Raw genomic sequence first — 16,768 nt, forward strand, 5'->3', positions numbered from 1 at the left:
TGAGGTTGCACTGATAGCAAGAACAACAAAGAGACTTAGAAGCTTGTCCTCATGAATGGTTTAATAAAGCATTCAACAAACTGGCATATTTGGGCTTGGTTTGGTTTAGACTTGTTGTTCATTACTTCTACTTCTCAATTGCATAATCCAGCCTAAACATCGCATTTATTAATGTAACAGCCTAATTTTTAGTGGTGTCGAAAACAATGGTTCGAGACCACCAAATTCGACGAGTAAGCTCGTAAATTTTATTATTTAGTATTTACGAGTTAAATGTGATTTTAGAAAGATTTTTAAATTAGTAATTTGTGTTTTGTAAGGATTTATTAGGTTAAGTGGTTTAGAAAATGAGGTACTAATACCTCTATTCTATAAACTGAGCCATAAATATTTTTTATAAATATTTATGGAGTGTCATTAAGGTAGTATTAAAGTTTCGTTAGAAAATTTTAACGTTATGATAGTTAATTAATTAAAAAAGACCGAATTGAAAAAGGTGCAAAACTTGCTAATTAAAGAAATAGTGATTAAATGGATTAATTTTTAAATAAGGGAGGACTTAAAGAGGAAATAAGCCTAAATGAGTTGGCTAAGCCGGCATAAGTGTAGAAGAAATAACAAATTAGTGTGATCTACGGGCAAAATGGGAAAATTTTTAAAAAATTAAACAAACAAAATAGCAATTAAAGGATTTTCTAGACATTTCTTCATCAACCTTTAGCCAAAAATAGCCATAGGAGTGCTAATTAAGCTGGTTTTTCATATTTTAGCTTCATGTGAGTTCAATTCTTGCCTTTTTTTTTGTAATTTTTGTGTTTTTAAGACTTTTACAATTAGGTCGAACTATCTATTTCATTAGTTTTTGATTTTATTTCTAATTTTGAAAGTTACCATTGATGAATACTGAATGTTTTTGATGATTTAACATGGATTTAGAGCTTTAATTTTGTTGTATGATGATTTTATAAAGTGATTTTAATAGATATTGATTTTGGGACCAAATTGTGGAAAGATTAAATATTAGGGCTTGGTATTGAAATTTTGAATATAAAAAGTTGTATAATAGCCTATAATATTTAGATAAATTATCAATTGAGAAAAAATTAGCTCATTTGAAAGACTAATTAGTAAGGGACTAAATTGCAAAAGTTACAAAAGTTGGGGTAATTGTGTAATTTTAAAAACTGAGGGGTATTAATTGTGAAGTGAATTGGAACTGAAATATATGTTAATGAATAAGTAATTTTATATTTTAGATCAAGAGCCCGTATATAATCGTGAAAAAGAAAAATTAGCAGAATAGTCCTCGAACTTCCACGAATCTTACAATTCTTCCATGAATAAGTTTGTATGGTTAAATTTAATTAATTATATTGAATTGGTGAATGATATTATGTATTTAGTCTATTGTTGAAAAATGGAATATTGTTAAATTATAAATTTGAAGTGAATATCCAATTTAAATGGAACGCGAGATTGAGTACAATCGTTGTGTGGCAAAAGACAACAAAGGAAGAATTGACGGAAAATTACCCAAGTAAACCGAGGTTCAGAATTTGTTGTGAACTTTCTTGTTTACTTTCCGTTTAGCTCTTACGAGCTTCTGTTTAACTAATATGAGTTTCCGTTCAACCCTATGGGTTTCCATTTAGCTCTTTTGAGCTTCTGTTTAACCTTTACGGGATCTCGTTCGGCTCTTACAAGCTTTCGTTCAACCTTTACGGGTTTTTGTTTAGCACTCATGAGCTTCTGTTCAGCCTTCGGACTTTTGAAAATGATGTACTCATATCCATAAGCCGTTCTTCGATTCTGTAAGACTTGGTAAGTGACATATGAAATTAATATTGGAAGTAGGAGTGAGCAAAATTCGATTCGATTCGAAAAAATTAAATTTTTTTTCAAATTTCGAGTTAATTGAATCGAATTATTCGAGTCAACTCGAATAAGAAATTTTAGATTTCGAGTTTGAGTCGAGTTGAACTTTTACAATTTGAATAACTCGAATAATTCGAATAACAGATTAGTAAAAATACCATTTTGGTCCCTGTCAATCTTGAAAATAAGCAAATTGGTCTCTTTCTTAACAAAAATAACAAAAAAATCAAAGTAATTTTCAAAATTTGAAAATAATTTTAAAATTCCAAATATATATAGAAATTCTAATATTTATATTTTTAAAAATTATAAATTTAAAAAAAACTATAATTTAAAAAATTATAAATTCAAAATATATTTTAAAAAATTATAATTTTTAAGGAGGAAAAATTTGATTTGTCATTCTCTTCTTTGGGAAAGGATAGAAGACACGGAATCACGGTTTCATACAATACTTTCTCTTTAAGTATGTAATTATGGTATAAATTTTATCTAATAGTGAGAAATTAGGATAAACTACAAAATAGTCATTTATGTATGGTTTAAATTACATTTTAGCCACTAAACTTTAATTTGTTATGAAACTAAACTTTAATTTGTTATGAAATGATCACTTATTGATTTGTTAATTTTTTATCATTGGATTGTCATTGTTCATTAAAGGTGTGACGGAATTCTCATGTAGCACAAATATTATTGTTAAATGTCTACATGTAATCCACATTAATTTCACCTAAGTTAAAAGGGTCCAAGGGTTCTAGCCCTCCCCCCTTTATTTTTCTTCTTATTGAATTTTCCTTCCTTTCTAAACAAAGAAACAAAATCTTTCTTTCATGAACCCTATCTTGTCACCACCAACACTATCCCACCACAACTAGTTGTTACTTTGGTCATCCTTAAAGTGATGGGTGTTGAATTAAACAGAAATAAATTCTTACTAAAAAATAAACTTGTAAATAGAAGTGAACAAGATTGTATGATACAATCTATATCCACATAGACTAGTGATAGTTTTAGTAAAAAATTTTAAAAAAAAGTAAAAGGGTGAATTTAAAATCAGAATTAAATTTCAAACTATGTAAAGTAAATACCATAAAATAAAATTTAAGAAAGTTAATATATTAGCTTGCTAGTTAGTTTTACATTTCATGTTCACATTTTGCATTAATTTAATTTTTATAGTTAATTAACTTATTTTATATGTTTTTGATTAATTTTTATTTAGAATAAGTGCATACAAAGTTTTTACGTAGGTTAAGATGATTTTGGATGAAGTGCGGCATAAACTTGCATAGCATTCCAAATTTGAACACTGGTCACTATTTTGATTATATCTCGAGTTTCAGATATCGATGGAGATGTGCCATACACAAAGCTACCTTCAAGATCTACACTTCCATCTCTGCCCCATTCCATCTGTTTTGGCCCCTCCATTCCTCCACCACTCGCATCCCTTTTCTTTTTCTTTTTTTCCCTCAAATTTGACAAAATAATGTTTTGGCAGCGTTCAGTGCACCTCCTATGGCATCAGTGGTAATAGTCGTCACCCAAGACTGGTGACAGGGCCATTTTATTGGATAAATGTGTATACTATTTTATTGGCCAAAAGCAGCAGTGATCTGCCTTACAATTACAAACATTAACAAACAAATGAACCAGTGAAGTATCTACAGTTGAACTGTACCCTATTAGCTAATCCCCCATTCTATATACAATCTCATGTTTACAGAATCATCTTTCTGTATGTTGGTATTAACTAATCTCATCCTTACCTTCTCTTTAGTCCTATTAAACAAATCCACTTCAATCAATTGAACTCCTTTGAATTGTCTGAATCAAGGCTGGCTCTCTAGTCGTTGGTGACTCCTTTTGTCTTCACTTGTCATGAAGCTACATGAGTTTTGCTAGAAAGATCCCGATTATCGTTAACGGAATCGGCACACCAATTCGTGATGTTTTGATCTAGCGGCTGATGCCATAGGACGTGGCTTATTTTCAAGATGTTCGTGATCTACCTGTCATTTTTTTCCTTTGAAACAATGCTTTAAAATCAGATGTTTTTTCGACATGGTCTGTTTTTGATCAAGTGATACTATTTCTTAGATATATATATATAAATACTTTCAGACTCATGTTCTTTTATGTACTAGAATTATTATGGATTACTTTCCTTGACCGTAAATTTGCATATAAATTTTCAATTTTGAAATGAGAAAAAGAACTGAACTCCAAGGGAGGAAGGAGGGATCTTTGCTAAACAACACTTGTTTAAGAAGTACTTTATGGGGGACATTCACAGTGGCAGGTGGGAATGACATTTTAATTTTTTGGGTTTGGTTCCTCCAACCAGATAACTAGTTGCAACTATTTGGGAGGTTTATCCACTAGACTAAACTTAACTCAGTTCTGACACTACTGACAATCTCTGTGAAAAGAACCAGCCTTTTCCTTACCACAAACATTAACAATCTTTCTCACGTGATTTGGTCTTGGTTTGGACCAATATTTTCTTTTTATCATATCCCAATTCGCTTACTACACATTTTCAACGGTCAAAATATGGTGGGTTTCCCATTAAAGCTTCAACGGTATAATATTAAATTTCTTCATGCAACGTTATCCACACTATTTAACATTACAGGTTATTAGTTCCAATGGTAGCACATCAATGCTTTTTTTCTTTTTCTTGAATCCCACATTTATGGTCCCTACTTAAATAATAATAATAATAATAAATCCCACAAGTTGAGGAGAGAAGAAGTGCCCTTACAAGTTAAACGCTAGTAGTAGACCAGGCATATATTACACGTTCCAAAACAACATTAAAAAAGAAAAGCAGAGCCCCAAAACAGCTTATCACTTGTTGGAACCCATAAATCTGAGCTTGAGCATGCCATTACAATTGAACCCATAAATGGCTAATAACTGTTTACACTTGGCAATGATAATAATATTGTTATAGATGAAAAAACAAACACGCCCCCACAATGGCATTCATCCTTGACAATTGTGCATTCAGTCTTCAAGGTTTGGGGCTCGAGCCTTAGGTCTGAACCCATTTGCCTCGACGCCTTGTGCACTTCCAGAGGAATATTACTATAACCTTTCAATATTTTTAAATTAACTAAAAAGGAATACATTACGAACACCTAAATATGTTAAAAAGTTACTGATAACCCTAAAAAGTAGTAGTAGTAGTAACGCCCGTAGGGCCTCTGTAGGGCCCTAGAGCTGACCAAAAGAATGAGCAAGGTAAGTTAACGCTCCGACAAGGGGTGCATTGATGTACGTCGCTGGTTCAGACTGCTCATAATCGGACCGTTGATCTGGGAACCTGTCTTTCTGGTCCGGGCCACCAATGACTGCACCCACCAGAATGTTGGGGTTGGGGGATTGAGACTTCATGAAATTGAAGCCTGCGGAGCATTGGATCTTCGCTGGGTGATTTGCAACCGACGGCAAAGATGAGCCCCTGTGGTGTATCCGTTGTGGGTACCTTGGGCCATATCCTACCATGTAGGACATCTTCAAGGGGTTGTCACCTAGCAGATAGTCCACCTGATCCATAACGCATCCATGAAAGTTGGTTGTTAGTATAAAATATAACTGAGCAAAGAAAATGAACCACCAACAAACTTAGAATTGTTGTGTTGCTTTTGCAATGACCTGTTGCTTGGCAATGGTTCGGAGCCTCTTCGGGGTGACCCTGGTGCCACCGCAGTTAACGATCTGGTGGGCTGAAGTTAAGTACTTGGCATAGGTAAGAAGCAGGAAGGAAGTGGAGGTAACATATTGCATGTTGCTGTCACTCATCTTAAACAGGAGCCCACCTGTTGTTTATACACAAACGATATTAAAAAAAAAGCCTACCCGTTAATAAGATTACATTTTACGTTTGTTCGAGAAAGCTAGAAACGAAGTAGGAACCTGGAGTATATTGAGCTGAAGAGAATGGGGCCCCTGGTATGAGAGAGCAAATGAAATTATCTGCGTGTCCCTTGTAATCATGGAGAGATTTCAGTCTTTGAACGAGAAATGCCTGAAAATTCAATGACCTCACAATTAAATTTGGATGAAGAACAACCGAAGCAGAAAGGAGAAGGAAAGAAATGGAACCTTGGAAAGAAGAATCCTTGCTCCGACATGTTTGTTATCCCATCCAAAAGTGTTGTCAAACTCGGCAGCTCCAAGTATCTGTCCATTCACCTGAATGTAGTTTAGGTAGGTCGGGTTCCTGGTGGCTCGGTGCAGCCAAGCAGCGCCCCACAGCAGTTCATCCTAAAATTTTTTTAGAGTAGCAGAGAAACAAATTAGGCTGACATTTCAGCACATTATACCAAACAACCAACACCTACATAGCAAAATTTTAACAACACTAACGCACCTGATAACCAGAATAAGAGCAATAGAATGGGCACACAACTTTTTTCAATCCATTGCTGTAGGGTCCTCTGTACTTATCAGCAAACTGAAATACCTATTACTCAGGAGACAACAAATTTCAATTTTCTGAGGAAATTTAGAACAGAGCAGTGATGGAGCAGTGATGAATACATAGCTTTTTATTAAAGAATAAGAGTTTTACCCTGATAGCCCTCCTAGTCAAAAGCTTAGAGTAAGTGGGGTCACTTCTCTTGAAGACCAAAGAGGCAGCTGCAAGCGCAGCAGCAGTTTCTCCTGCTACATCAGAACCAGGAGAGTTTTTGTCTATTTTGAAAACACTTCTCGGAGTGTCCATGTCTTCTGGTCTTTCCCAGCAAGAATGGTCCTGGTTTGCATCACCAACCTACACACAACAACCCAGAGCCTGTATCAGATCCTCTGTTTAGGGTGAAACAAACAAGAATGCACATTGTATGCAAAATAAAGCACAAGCTTTGAAGAGTTAAGAGAAAACAAGGTAATAAAACCTGAACATAGATGGTGTCTGGATGTGCGGTTGCTTTGAGCAAGTAATCAGTAGCCCAACGGATGGCTTGTTTGGCATTTTGTAACTCTCCTTTCATCAGCCCACCAAATTCAATCACACTCCAAGAAAGCATCGTGGTGGTGAAGGCCATAGGGAATCCGAACTTCACATTGTCTCCAGCATCATAGTATCCTCCAACCAAATCAACCTGGATCTCCATATTTCACACTCAAAATACCATACATGAAATGAAAGAAACAGAGTATTCAAAAAGAAATGGAATCATGGTTTTGCATATTTACATGCATGGCTGCACCATCCGAGAGGCCAGAGTCTCTTCTCCAAGTAATCCGCTGGTTAGAAGGAAGCCTCCCTGACCTTTGGCCTTCGAAAAACATGATAGATTTGGTAAGTGCATCTCTGTAGTTGTGCTTGGCAAAGCGAGGGTGATGGTGGTGGTGAAAAGGGTTGTTTTTACGGAAGGGGTTGCCATTACACTGATGAAAAGCAGTTAAACAAGCAAGAAGGACTATCAGCGCCAAAGGAGAAAGAGAGAGACCCATTTTCAGGCTACCCCAAAGTTTTTACAACCCCAAGTCCCTAACCAACCAATCTCAGCAAGCCGCAGGGCACAACACTTGCCTTTGTTGTTTATATAGTAAAAGCTGCTGCTCTGTTACCTTCCTGCTTGGCTACAAGTTACCGCTTCTTTCATTCTTTTTCTTTGTTTTTTTAATTTTTAAGAAGTTACCTGTTAGAACAATAATTAGACCCACATTCTCTCTCAGGTGATTGGCATTGTCTCATAAATTTTACTCGTTTTTCTCCCAATGTTTTTCAACATTAATTTATTGAAATATTGATACCCTTTTGAATTCAATGTTCATTTGCCCAAAAATTCGGACATGCAATCAGGCAAGGGAGTTTAATAACAGAAATTCCTGTGGTCACATGGGTGTTTTGATTACAGTAATTAATGTTCTGTTAACAAGTTCTAGGAAATTGTTTTAATTGTGTTATGACATGTAAGTACTGTCAGTCACCTTTTTTCCACACCTATAACTGCTACTCTGCATTGGATGTTCAAAAGAAGAGAAAAAAAATAAACAAAACAATAGAAATCATATTGTACCAAAGTATTCTATTCAGTGTTCACTACTGGATAATTTTTTTTTTTTGGTTCAACACTACAGGGTTGATAGGAAAACGAACTTAACTAGATTTTACATTTTATAATACCTATATGTTGGAATGTGTAAATATTACTAATCATGCTATAGTAAAAGCAGTTATGCTCTACCAAGACTTATTGGATTAATGTTGATGTATGCAAGTCAAATCTTGAGATATGAAAAAAAGTTAGGTGAGCTTATCCTCTCAAATGTTCATATAAGGGTAAGATAATTTGCATTCTCAATGAAAGAATTTGAATTTAAACGTTGAAACAATACTATTAAAAAATATAATTATAAACTTTTAATTTGAATGTTAAAATGAAAATTGAAAATTGAAAATTGAAAATATAAAAAAAATACCATAAAAGAATAAAGCAAAAAGGGTATGCCTTTATGGATGGTAAATTCACATCAATTGCAAAATAAAGAAATCATATCACATCTGCAAAGATTGTGATCAGGGTATCCCCTAATAAGTACACTTAACGGTTAACATTGCTCCACTTAAGAAACATGCAATGATGCAGATGCAGCATTCATTTCTCACAATAATTTCACAGACAAAGCCAAATATAGTAACAGGGCTCCCATAGTTTTTGAACAAAGCATTGAGTAACTCAACCGATGTAGGAATATAGATGCAAAATCTCAGAGGTTGAAAACATTGGTGTTGACAGAGAAAGGCGTTCAAACAGTACACAGAAAAGAAAAAATTGGGGGAAGAAGATGGGTGTTGATCTCTGGGACTAAACACTTATGTCGGAGAAAGTTGGTGAATGAAAACGTGGTGGGGTTCAAAAATGCTCATGTGAATCCATGTTTGAGTTCAATGACTTAGCCACAAAAGGATGGATAAAGGAAAGGCCCATGCATTCAGAAGAGGTATTGTTCTTTGTGATGATACCTTTGAATCTAGAGTTCAAGACAAATGTAACCAAACTTGTAATTCACATGGCATTATTTTTATTGAATCGGTCGCATCCACCCCCAAATAACTTTCACCATCTGTAGATATCCGGTCATACAATCTTGTTTCTCCCACATTGGTTAAATTGGTCTAATTTCGTATTTCTTTGGTGCCTCCAGTGGCTACAAAGGCTGTGGGCAGTGGATGAATGGCCTAACTTATACTACTCTCAACCTGTATCATACAATCCCAACCAAACTTTCTCCATGCGGGAGGGAAAGGTTTTTCTTCTTCTTTTTGTGATGCAAACTTTTACTTTTGATTGTGTATTCCAAATGCGATACAACATTATTTAGGTGGGAATACCCTTAATTTGTTGCCAATCAGAAAAAAGGATTGAGACTAGACTCATAGGTAGACATTGTTTGTCTTAATTTTCTGAATTTATGTAAAGGTGTGGCAGAAAAGGAGGACCCATGTGATGTTGCCAAGCAAAATGGTCAGTCAGTGGTTGATGTAATTGAAGGAAAAGAAAATAATAATTAAAAAAAGAAGCAGCCATAGTAATCTCCCTATATATTATTGAAACATGATTGATTGAAGTATTAAATTGATCATAGTTACTATTAACGAGCAAAATAATTTCTAAAAGAAAGGGAATTCTATTTTAGATCAAAACCTACTAGTTAATTTGTATAAAAATTATTCATGTATTTTTTTACTAAACAATAAATATTAGTGTAAATAATTAAAATAGTCATTTTATTTACCTTAAGTTATATTTTACTCACCTATGCTCGAAATGTTACGTATTAATCATTTACGTTATCACTTTGTAATACTTTAGTCACTTAACTGTTAATTTTCGTTAATGGTGTAACGGTAATCTGACGTGGTACGTTAAATCATCATTTCAAATAAAAATTTTAAGTTAATTTATACAATCGGTCCTCATATTTTTTCATTTTGAGAAATTTAATTTTCTCTTTTATGTTCTTTTGACTTTCCTTTTTTTCCTTCTTTATTATTCATTCTCTTCTGCTTCTCCCTCTGTTTTCCTCCCTTTTTCATTTCTTTTAACATAATTTTTTTATATTTTCCATTTGTTAAAACTAGTTCATAAGCTCGCCTCACTAAAAAAAATAAAAGTATAGGGACTAGTTTTAACAAATGGAAAACATGGAAAAACTACGTTAAAAGAAATAAAGAATGGAGTAAAACAGAGGGAGAAACAGAAGAGAATGAAAAATAAAAAAAATAAAGTTAAAAGAATATAAAAAATTAAATTGCTCAAAATGAAAAAAATATAAGGATTAATTGTAGAATTGAACCTAAAATTTTCGTTTAAAATAATGATTTAACGTGCCATGTCAACTTACCGTTACACCGTTAATGACTCAGTGACTATAATGTTAAAACACGATAATATAAGTGATTAAAAATATCATTTCAAACATAAATAATTAAAATGTAATATGAGTCAAACAAAAGTGAATATTTTAATAATTTACCTTTCATATTATTACTAAAATCAGTGTTGAAGTAAAAGCAAAGAGATATAAGCAAGTCGACTAAAAGGAATTGTTCTCAGACATTCAACTAATTAATCAACTAAAGGTTCCATAAAATAAAACAAACAAAATGAATGTTATTAAATGGAAAAGTAAATACTTTTTTTTTTTTGAAAAATAAAATTCGACCCAATATTTATTAATAAAAATATTGTTGGTTTCATCACATTCACATGTGGTCTTCTGAAATCCTCCCTCCCACCCACATGCAAAAGCATGCAACACACACAATGTTCCAATCTTTCTATACATGCGCCTCTCTGGAAAAGCGAAGAAGAAGCGACTAATCAGTAATCACAATCAATAGCCATCAAATGCTGATACAAAAGCTGACATCCTAACACAACAACGTTGAAATAATTAGGGCAATGGCAAATGTATTTGAGATTAGGAGATGGACCTTCAGTTTTACTTCCATATGCAATGCATTGCATGCAGGGTATAGACCTACAAATCAATTCACCATTGTTTTTAAAATTCTTTGGATGCTGAATGCTTCACTGTAGTAAGACTTCTGACTTCTGTTATTCAACTGCTACTACTTGCTAATCTGAAAAATATATATTTCTCTTCTAAAACTATTTTTTGGTACCTAACTTCCTGCTAAACTAGGTCACCTTTGCAAGATTTTACTCATGAGGCATCAGTCGGTTGTTGTTGGTGGTTTTTTTTTTTTTAATAGTGAGGCATTGAAGGGTAGCCTGGTATGAAAGTCTGTCCGAAAATTTGGAGGGTTCGGGTAAAAATATAGGCCCGAAATATGGATTTGGGTAAAAAAATGAGGCCCTGTTTAGAAAATTGGTAGGGCTCGGATAAAACTTTTTTGGTCCGAGTCTAGTTCGGCCCGGCCCAAATTATATACTAAATATATATTTTTATTTTTAATCATATTTACATTTTATTTTCAATTTTAATATAATCACTTTTATTATATTTTTAATTTGTGTATTGTTTTAAGAATTATTTTAGTATCATTTTTATTTGTTTCTTGTTCTAATATTTGTTTTAAATGCATTTGATTTATTATATTTTAAAAATTTTTTATTTAATGAAATAAACTAAAAAAAATTTAATATGGGCCGAGCCGGGATCGGGCTTAACAATTTTATTTCGGGCCGATCTTGGACAAATTTTTAGACCCATATTTCGGGCCGGGCAGGGCTCGAGCCTAGAAAACGAGCTTAAAATTTTATCTAAGCCCGGCCCGGTCTGGCCCATGCACACTTTTACATGGAAGGTTTTACTTCAAATTATCTAAATAGACTATAAGGATGTATTTAATTGGATGAAAAAGTAGAACGGAAAAGATAAAATGAAAGAGTTATAAGAAATAAATTTTAGTTTAAAATTTAGATCTAAAGGGACCCAAGTTCAATCACTTTTTGAATAAATTTTAGAGTAAATCATATTTAAGGTCAATAAATTATTAGTAAATTTATGTTTTAGTCATTAAACTTTAAAAAGTTATAAAATAGTCACTGAATTATACAAAAGTTTTTATTTAAGACATTAGACTATTAAATCACTATTGTATGGCCTTCTATGTTCACAGCGCTTGCATCAATTGAAAGCTTTCATTCTCATTTTTTTTTTACAATTTGGTTAGCTTTGAACGTTACGAATATGTAAACCAAAATCCAAACAGTATTTTTCTCTAATCTACTAAACTAACCGTTAAATTCAATTAGATCTAAGGTATGTTCTTCTACTTGTCGATAAGTATTGATCCACTATATCAATTATCAAATTGTCACTTGAAGCTAACTAGCTGGACTTTAAAAACAAAAACTTAACAGCTCAATGACTAAAATAATAATTTTTGAATAATTCAGTGACTTTAATGAAAACTTTTCAATGGTTAAACAGTCATTTTGTAACTTTTTAAAATTAGATGACCAAAATGTAAACTTACCAATAACTTAGTAGCAATAAGTATAGTTTGGCCAAATTTGATAAGGAGGCCAATTTTAAATAAAAATGCGTCTATTTTGTGATATTTAAGGAAATATGCCAATTTTAAATGAAAATACGTCGTATAGGCTGTACTTTTTAACTTTTTTAACATATTAGCTTTTTTAGTCAGATGGTTAAATGTTAATAGTTCTGTCTTTAAGTGTTGACTTCAATTCATCTCTTACTCATATTTGTATTTTTATTTCATGTTGTTCCAAGTTTTTTAATTAACAAAAATATATTTTTTATTTTTATTTTAAATCTTTTAATTAACAACTATTTTATTTATAAAATCAAATAATTATTGCAAATCATATACTAAAATATATATATTTGATAAATTAGATATTTATCATTATGTTAAATATATTTTTGTTATAAAATAAAGTGAGAAGAGGAGAATAAAGAACAAAGAAAATATGAAAGCAACAGAGAAAGTACTTTATTGATTAAGGGGATCATTACAATGCTTCATCAGAGTCTCTATCACGATATGATCAGTTGAATTTGAAAAAATGAGGTTGAAAACCATCTATCATGGTCCAATGAACGATGCGAGCTTACGATGAAGAGGTTCATCCTAGAGAATTTCACTAGGGGTACTTAATATTAAAGAAGACCCTTCATATACAAAAGGACTTCAGAGAAAAGTGGATGCCAAACTGGAAAGGACTTTATGTAGTAAAAAAGGCCCATTTTAGAGGGGCGTTGATGACAAAGGTTTGCCCAACCCAGTAAATTCAAATCCAGTCAAGGAATATTCTACCTAAAATGAAAGAGGCCAAGGTGAAAACCCACAAATGGTGCCTCGAAAAAAAAAAAGAAGGAGAGGCCTTGGCGAAAACCCGCAAAGGGCACCTTGAGACCAAAGGAGATTTGAGTTGAAAACCCAAAAGGGGCAGCTCAAATTTGGATCAAAGTGGGGCATACATTAGTCTTGCTATGCCTGAATTAACAATGAAGAAGTATGCTACATCTTAGGGCATCGAAAAAGTACTCCGGATCCCCTAAACACATATTGAGCTCAGAAAGGTCTTCAAGAAGTTGGTACAGAGAAGCTCAGGCTGCGATATCTGGGGCATCTAGCTTCCATTTTGCCCATTTTGAATTTGTTATCTTTGATTCTTTTCAAGATATGTCCAAATAAATTTTCTTCTTATTGCATTGCTATCTTTGATTAACTCATTCGTTTTGAGTTAATTTCCTTCTTATTGCATTTGCAATCTTTGATTAATTCATTTCGAGCTATGCTCACAATCAATTTCCTTTTTGTCCATTGTTTTGATATTTTTGAAGCATTTTGTATTGAAATAATGATTAATGGACAAATAATACTTCCACAAAAGAAGTTCTGCATTTTACTTTGGGAGCTTCTAAATAGTATGGGAACTTGAAACAAGACCATTATTTAGAACTCACCAGGCCCAAGGGTTGGAAATATTTAAGCCCAAATTGAAATTATCTCAGTGAGTTTTCTGTCAAAGATATTGGCTGAGCAAAAAGAAATTACATTGGTATTATAATCTCGGTAAAGAACAAGCAATGGGATTATTCTCAGGAAAAGAAAATTGATATTCTGTATTTATACAAATATCAAGCATATACATCTGGTCATTACACCTAGGGAATGGTGTAACAGATCAAATTGATTGAAGATGATACAAATCCTATACCTTTGAGTTGCAGCAGGATGGATGGAAGAAACTGAATATTGTTCCTCTGAAATTACAGTGGGAGGCACAAACTTTATGTCCTAAGATGTACAGCGGAAGGGACTCTGAAATTACAGCAGGGTAAGCTTGTCGAGCACAATGTGATTATTTCTTTGACTTTTCTGTCAAGAATACCAGCCGAACAAGATGGCAGCGTAATACATCGACGATAATGTCTTGATGAACAACGAGCGATGATACCTTAAGCCTTTCTAAAGGGATCATTTTCATTCATATATCATTTATAACACATCTAATTAGGAGCATTTGATTCATTTCGATTATAGCATCCTAATTATTTGACACATTCACATCACATTTAGTTAGGAGCATTTGATTCATTTCAATCATAGCATCCTAATTATTTGGCATAAGCACAGATACATGAAACTGATTTTACAAATCATGTTCCTCAGAGGACAGTGTAGTGGAATCAGTGAATTCACAAGCCTTAAACCCCTAAACAGTAGGGTAACAGACTGAATTTGCAGATCTTAACCCCCTAAGTAGTAGGGAAACAGATTGAAGACGGTGAACCCTAACCCCCTAAGTAGTAGGGTAACAGGCTGAATTACAAATCACTTCTTTCTGAAATGGCGTTGGAGCGGCTAGAAGCCATAGCAGATATCCTTGAAGTTTAGCGGAGTAGATCAACACAAGTCCTATCTCCCTGAAGTTGCAGTGGAGCAGACTAAAGATAGTAAATCTTATTTTCCTGAAGTTTCAGTAGAACAGATTGAAGCTAAATTACAGATCTTATCTTTCTGAAGTTGCAGTAGAGCAGGTCGAAGTTACAAGTCTTATCTCCTTGAATTGCAGTGGAGCAGACTGAAAATAGTAAATCTTATTTTCCTGAAGTTGCAGTGGAATAGATTGAAGCTAAATTACAGATCTTATCTCTCTGAAATTGCAGTAGAGTAGGTCGAAGTTACAAGTCTTATCTCCCTGAAGTTGCAGTGGAGTAGACTGAAGATAGCAAATCATATTTTCCTGAAGTTGCAGTGGAACAGATTGAAGCTAAATTATAGATCTTATCTCTCTGAAGTTGCAGTAGAGCAGGTCGAAGTTACAAGTCTTATCTTCTTGAAGTTGCAGTGGAGCAGACTGAAGATAGCAAATCTTATTTCCCTGAAGTTACAGTGGAACAGATTGAAGCTAAATTACAGATCTTATCTCTCTGAAGTTGCAGTAGAGCAGGTCAAAGTTACAAGTCTTATCTCCTTGAAGTTGCAGAGGAGCAGATTGAAGATAGCAAATCTTATTTCCCTGAAGTTACAGTGAAACAGATTGAAGCTAAATTACAGATTTTATCTCACTGAAGTTGCAGTAGAGCAGGTCGAAGTTACAAGTCTTATCTCCCTGAAGTTGCAGTGGAGCAGACTGAAGATAGCAAATCATATTTCCCTAAAGTTGCAGTGGAACAGATTGAAGCTAAATTACAAATCTTATCTCTCCAAAGTTACAATAGAGTAGGTCGAAGTTACAAGTCTTATCTCCCTGAAGTTGCAGTGGAGTAGACTGAAGATAGCAAATTATATTTCCCTGAAGTTGCAGTGGAACAGATTGAAGCTAAATTACAGATCTTATCTCTCTGAAGTTGCAGTAGAGCAGGTCGAAGTTACAAGTCTTATCTCTATGAAGTTGCAGTAGAACTTGTCGAAGTTACAAGTCTTATCTCCCTGAAGTTGCAGTGGAGCAGACTGAATATAGTAAATCTTATTTTCCTGAAGTTGCAGTGGAACAGATTGAAGCTAAATTACAGATCTTATCTCTCTGAAGTTACAGTAGAGCAGGTCGAACTTACAAGTCTTATCTCCCTGAAGTTGCAGTGAAGCAGACTGAAGATAGTAAATCTTATTTTCCTGAAGTTATAGTGGAACAGATTGAAGCTAAATTATAGATCTTATCTCTCTGAAGTTGCAGTAGAGCAGGTCGAAGTTATAAGTCTTATCTCCTTGAAGTTGCAGTGGAGCAGATTGAAGATAGCAAATCTTATCTCCCTGAAGTTGCAGTGGAGCAGATTGAAGATAGCAAATCTTATTTCCCTAAAGTTGCAGTAGAACAGATTGAAGCTAAATTACAGATCTTATCTCTCTGAAGTTGCAATAGAGCAGGTCGAAGTTACAAGTCTTATCTCCCTTAAGTTGCAGTGGAGTAGACTGAAGATAGTAAATCTTATTTTCCTGAAGTTGCAATGGAACAGATTGAAGCTAAATTACAGATCTTATCTCTCTGAAGTTGTAGTAGAGCAGGTCGAAGTTACAAGTCTTATCTCCTTGTGCTTACAAGGAGTAGATCGAAGACATAGCAGATTTGGCTTTCACGTGTATACGCCTGAAGCAAGTCTAAAATGATTTGGCATTTCTGTACTGTTAGAGAGCAAATCCAAGATGATTTGGCATCTCCATATTTGACGGAGAGCAGATCGAAGAAATCAAAACTCGGCAAGCCCGAGCAAAATTGGGTCTTTTTTTTAGTCTTTGCTCTATTCCTGTTAACACAGCAATGAGCAAAGAGGGGCAACTGTAAGGCCCAAATTTTGCCCAGGGCCCAATAAAACCAAACTCAACTTAAACCAACCTTAGCCCAACCCAAACCAAAAAAAAAAATCCTAGGTGTGCCGCCCTACTGTCTGCCACCATAAGCTACTCCATAGTTGGCCACCC

General features: G+C 33.9%; 1 protein-coding gene across 1 annotated transcript; it reads right to left on the reverse strand.

Annotated features, from left to right (window-relative positions):
* Positions 1–4,641: 4,641 nt before the first annotated feature.
* LOC108470433 (endoglucanase 17) lies at positions 4,642–7,559 on the reverse strand. The gene is made up of 8 exons (XM_017771741.2): positions 7,087–7,559; positions 6,786–6,992; positions 6,461–6,661; positions 6,260–6,352; positions 5,992–6,153; positions 5,803–5,914; positions 5,542–5,705; positions 4,642–5,433 (listed from the first exon to the last, which is right to left on the reverse strand). The coding sequence occupies exons 1-8, from the start codon at positions 7,345–7,347 to the stop codon at positions 5,101–5,103; spliced, it is 1,533 nt and encodes a 510-aa protein (XP_017627230.1). The 5' UTR covers positions 7,348–7,559; the 3' UTR covers positions 4,642–5,100.
* Between the last annotated feature and the right edge of the window lie 9,209 nt (positions 7,560–16,768).

This window comes from Gossypium arboreum, chromosome 11, assembly GCF_025698485.1.
Source record: "Gossypium arboreum isolate Shixiya-1 chromosome 11, ASM2569848v2, whole genome shotgun sequence".
Taxonomy (NCBI): Eukaryota; Viridiplantae; Streptophyta; class Magnoliopsida; order Malvales; family Malvaceae; genus Gossypium; species Gossypium arboreum.

Coding starts and splice junctions, on each gene's coding strand:
- LOC108470433 (XM_017771741.2), bottom strand. CDS start 7,347: ATGGGTCTCTCTCTTTCTCCTTTGGCGCTGATAGTCCTTCTTGCTTGT. Junction 6,154..6,259: donor GCTCTTATTCTGGTTATCAG/GTGCGTTAGTGT, acceptor AAAAAATTTTAG/GATGAACTGCTGTGGGGCGC. Junction 5,706..5,802: donor TTCAGCTCAATATACTCCAG/GTTCCTACTTCG, acceptor TATAAACAACAG/GTGGGCTCCTGTTTAAGATG.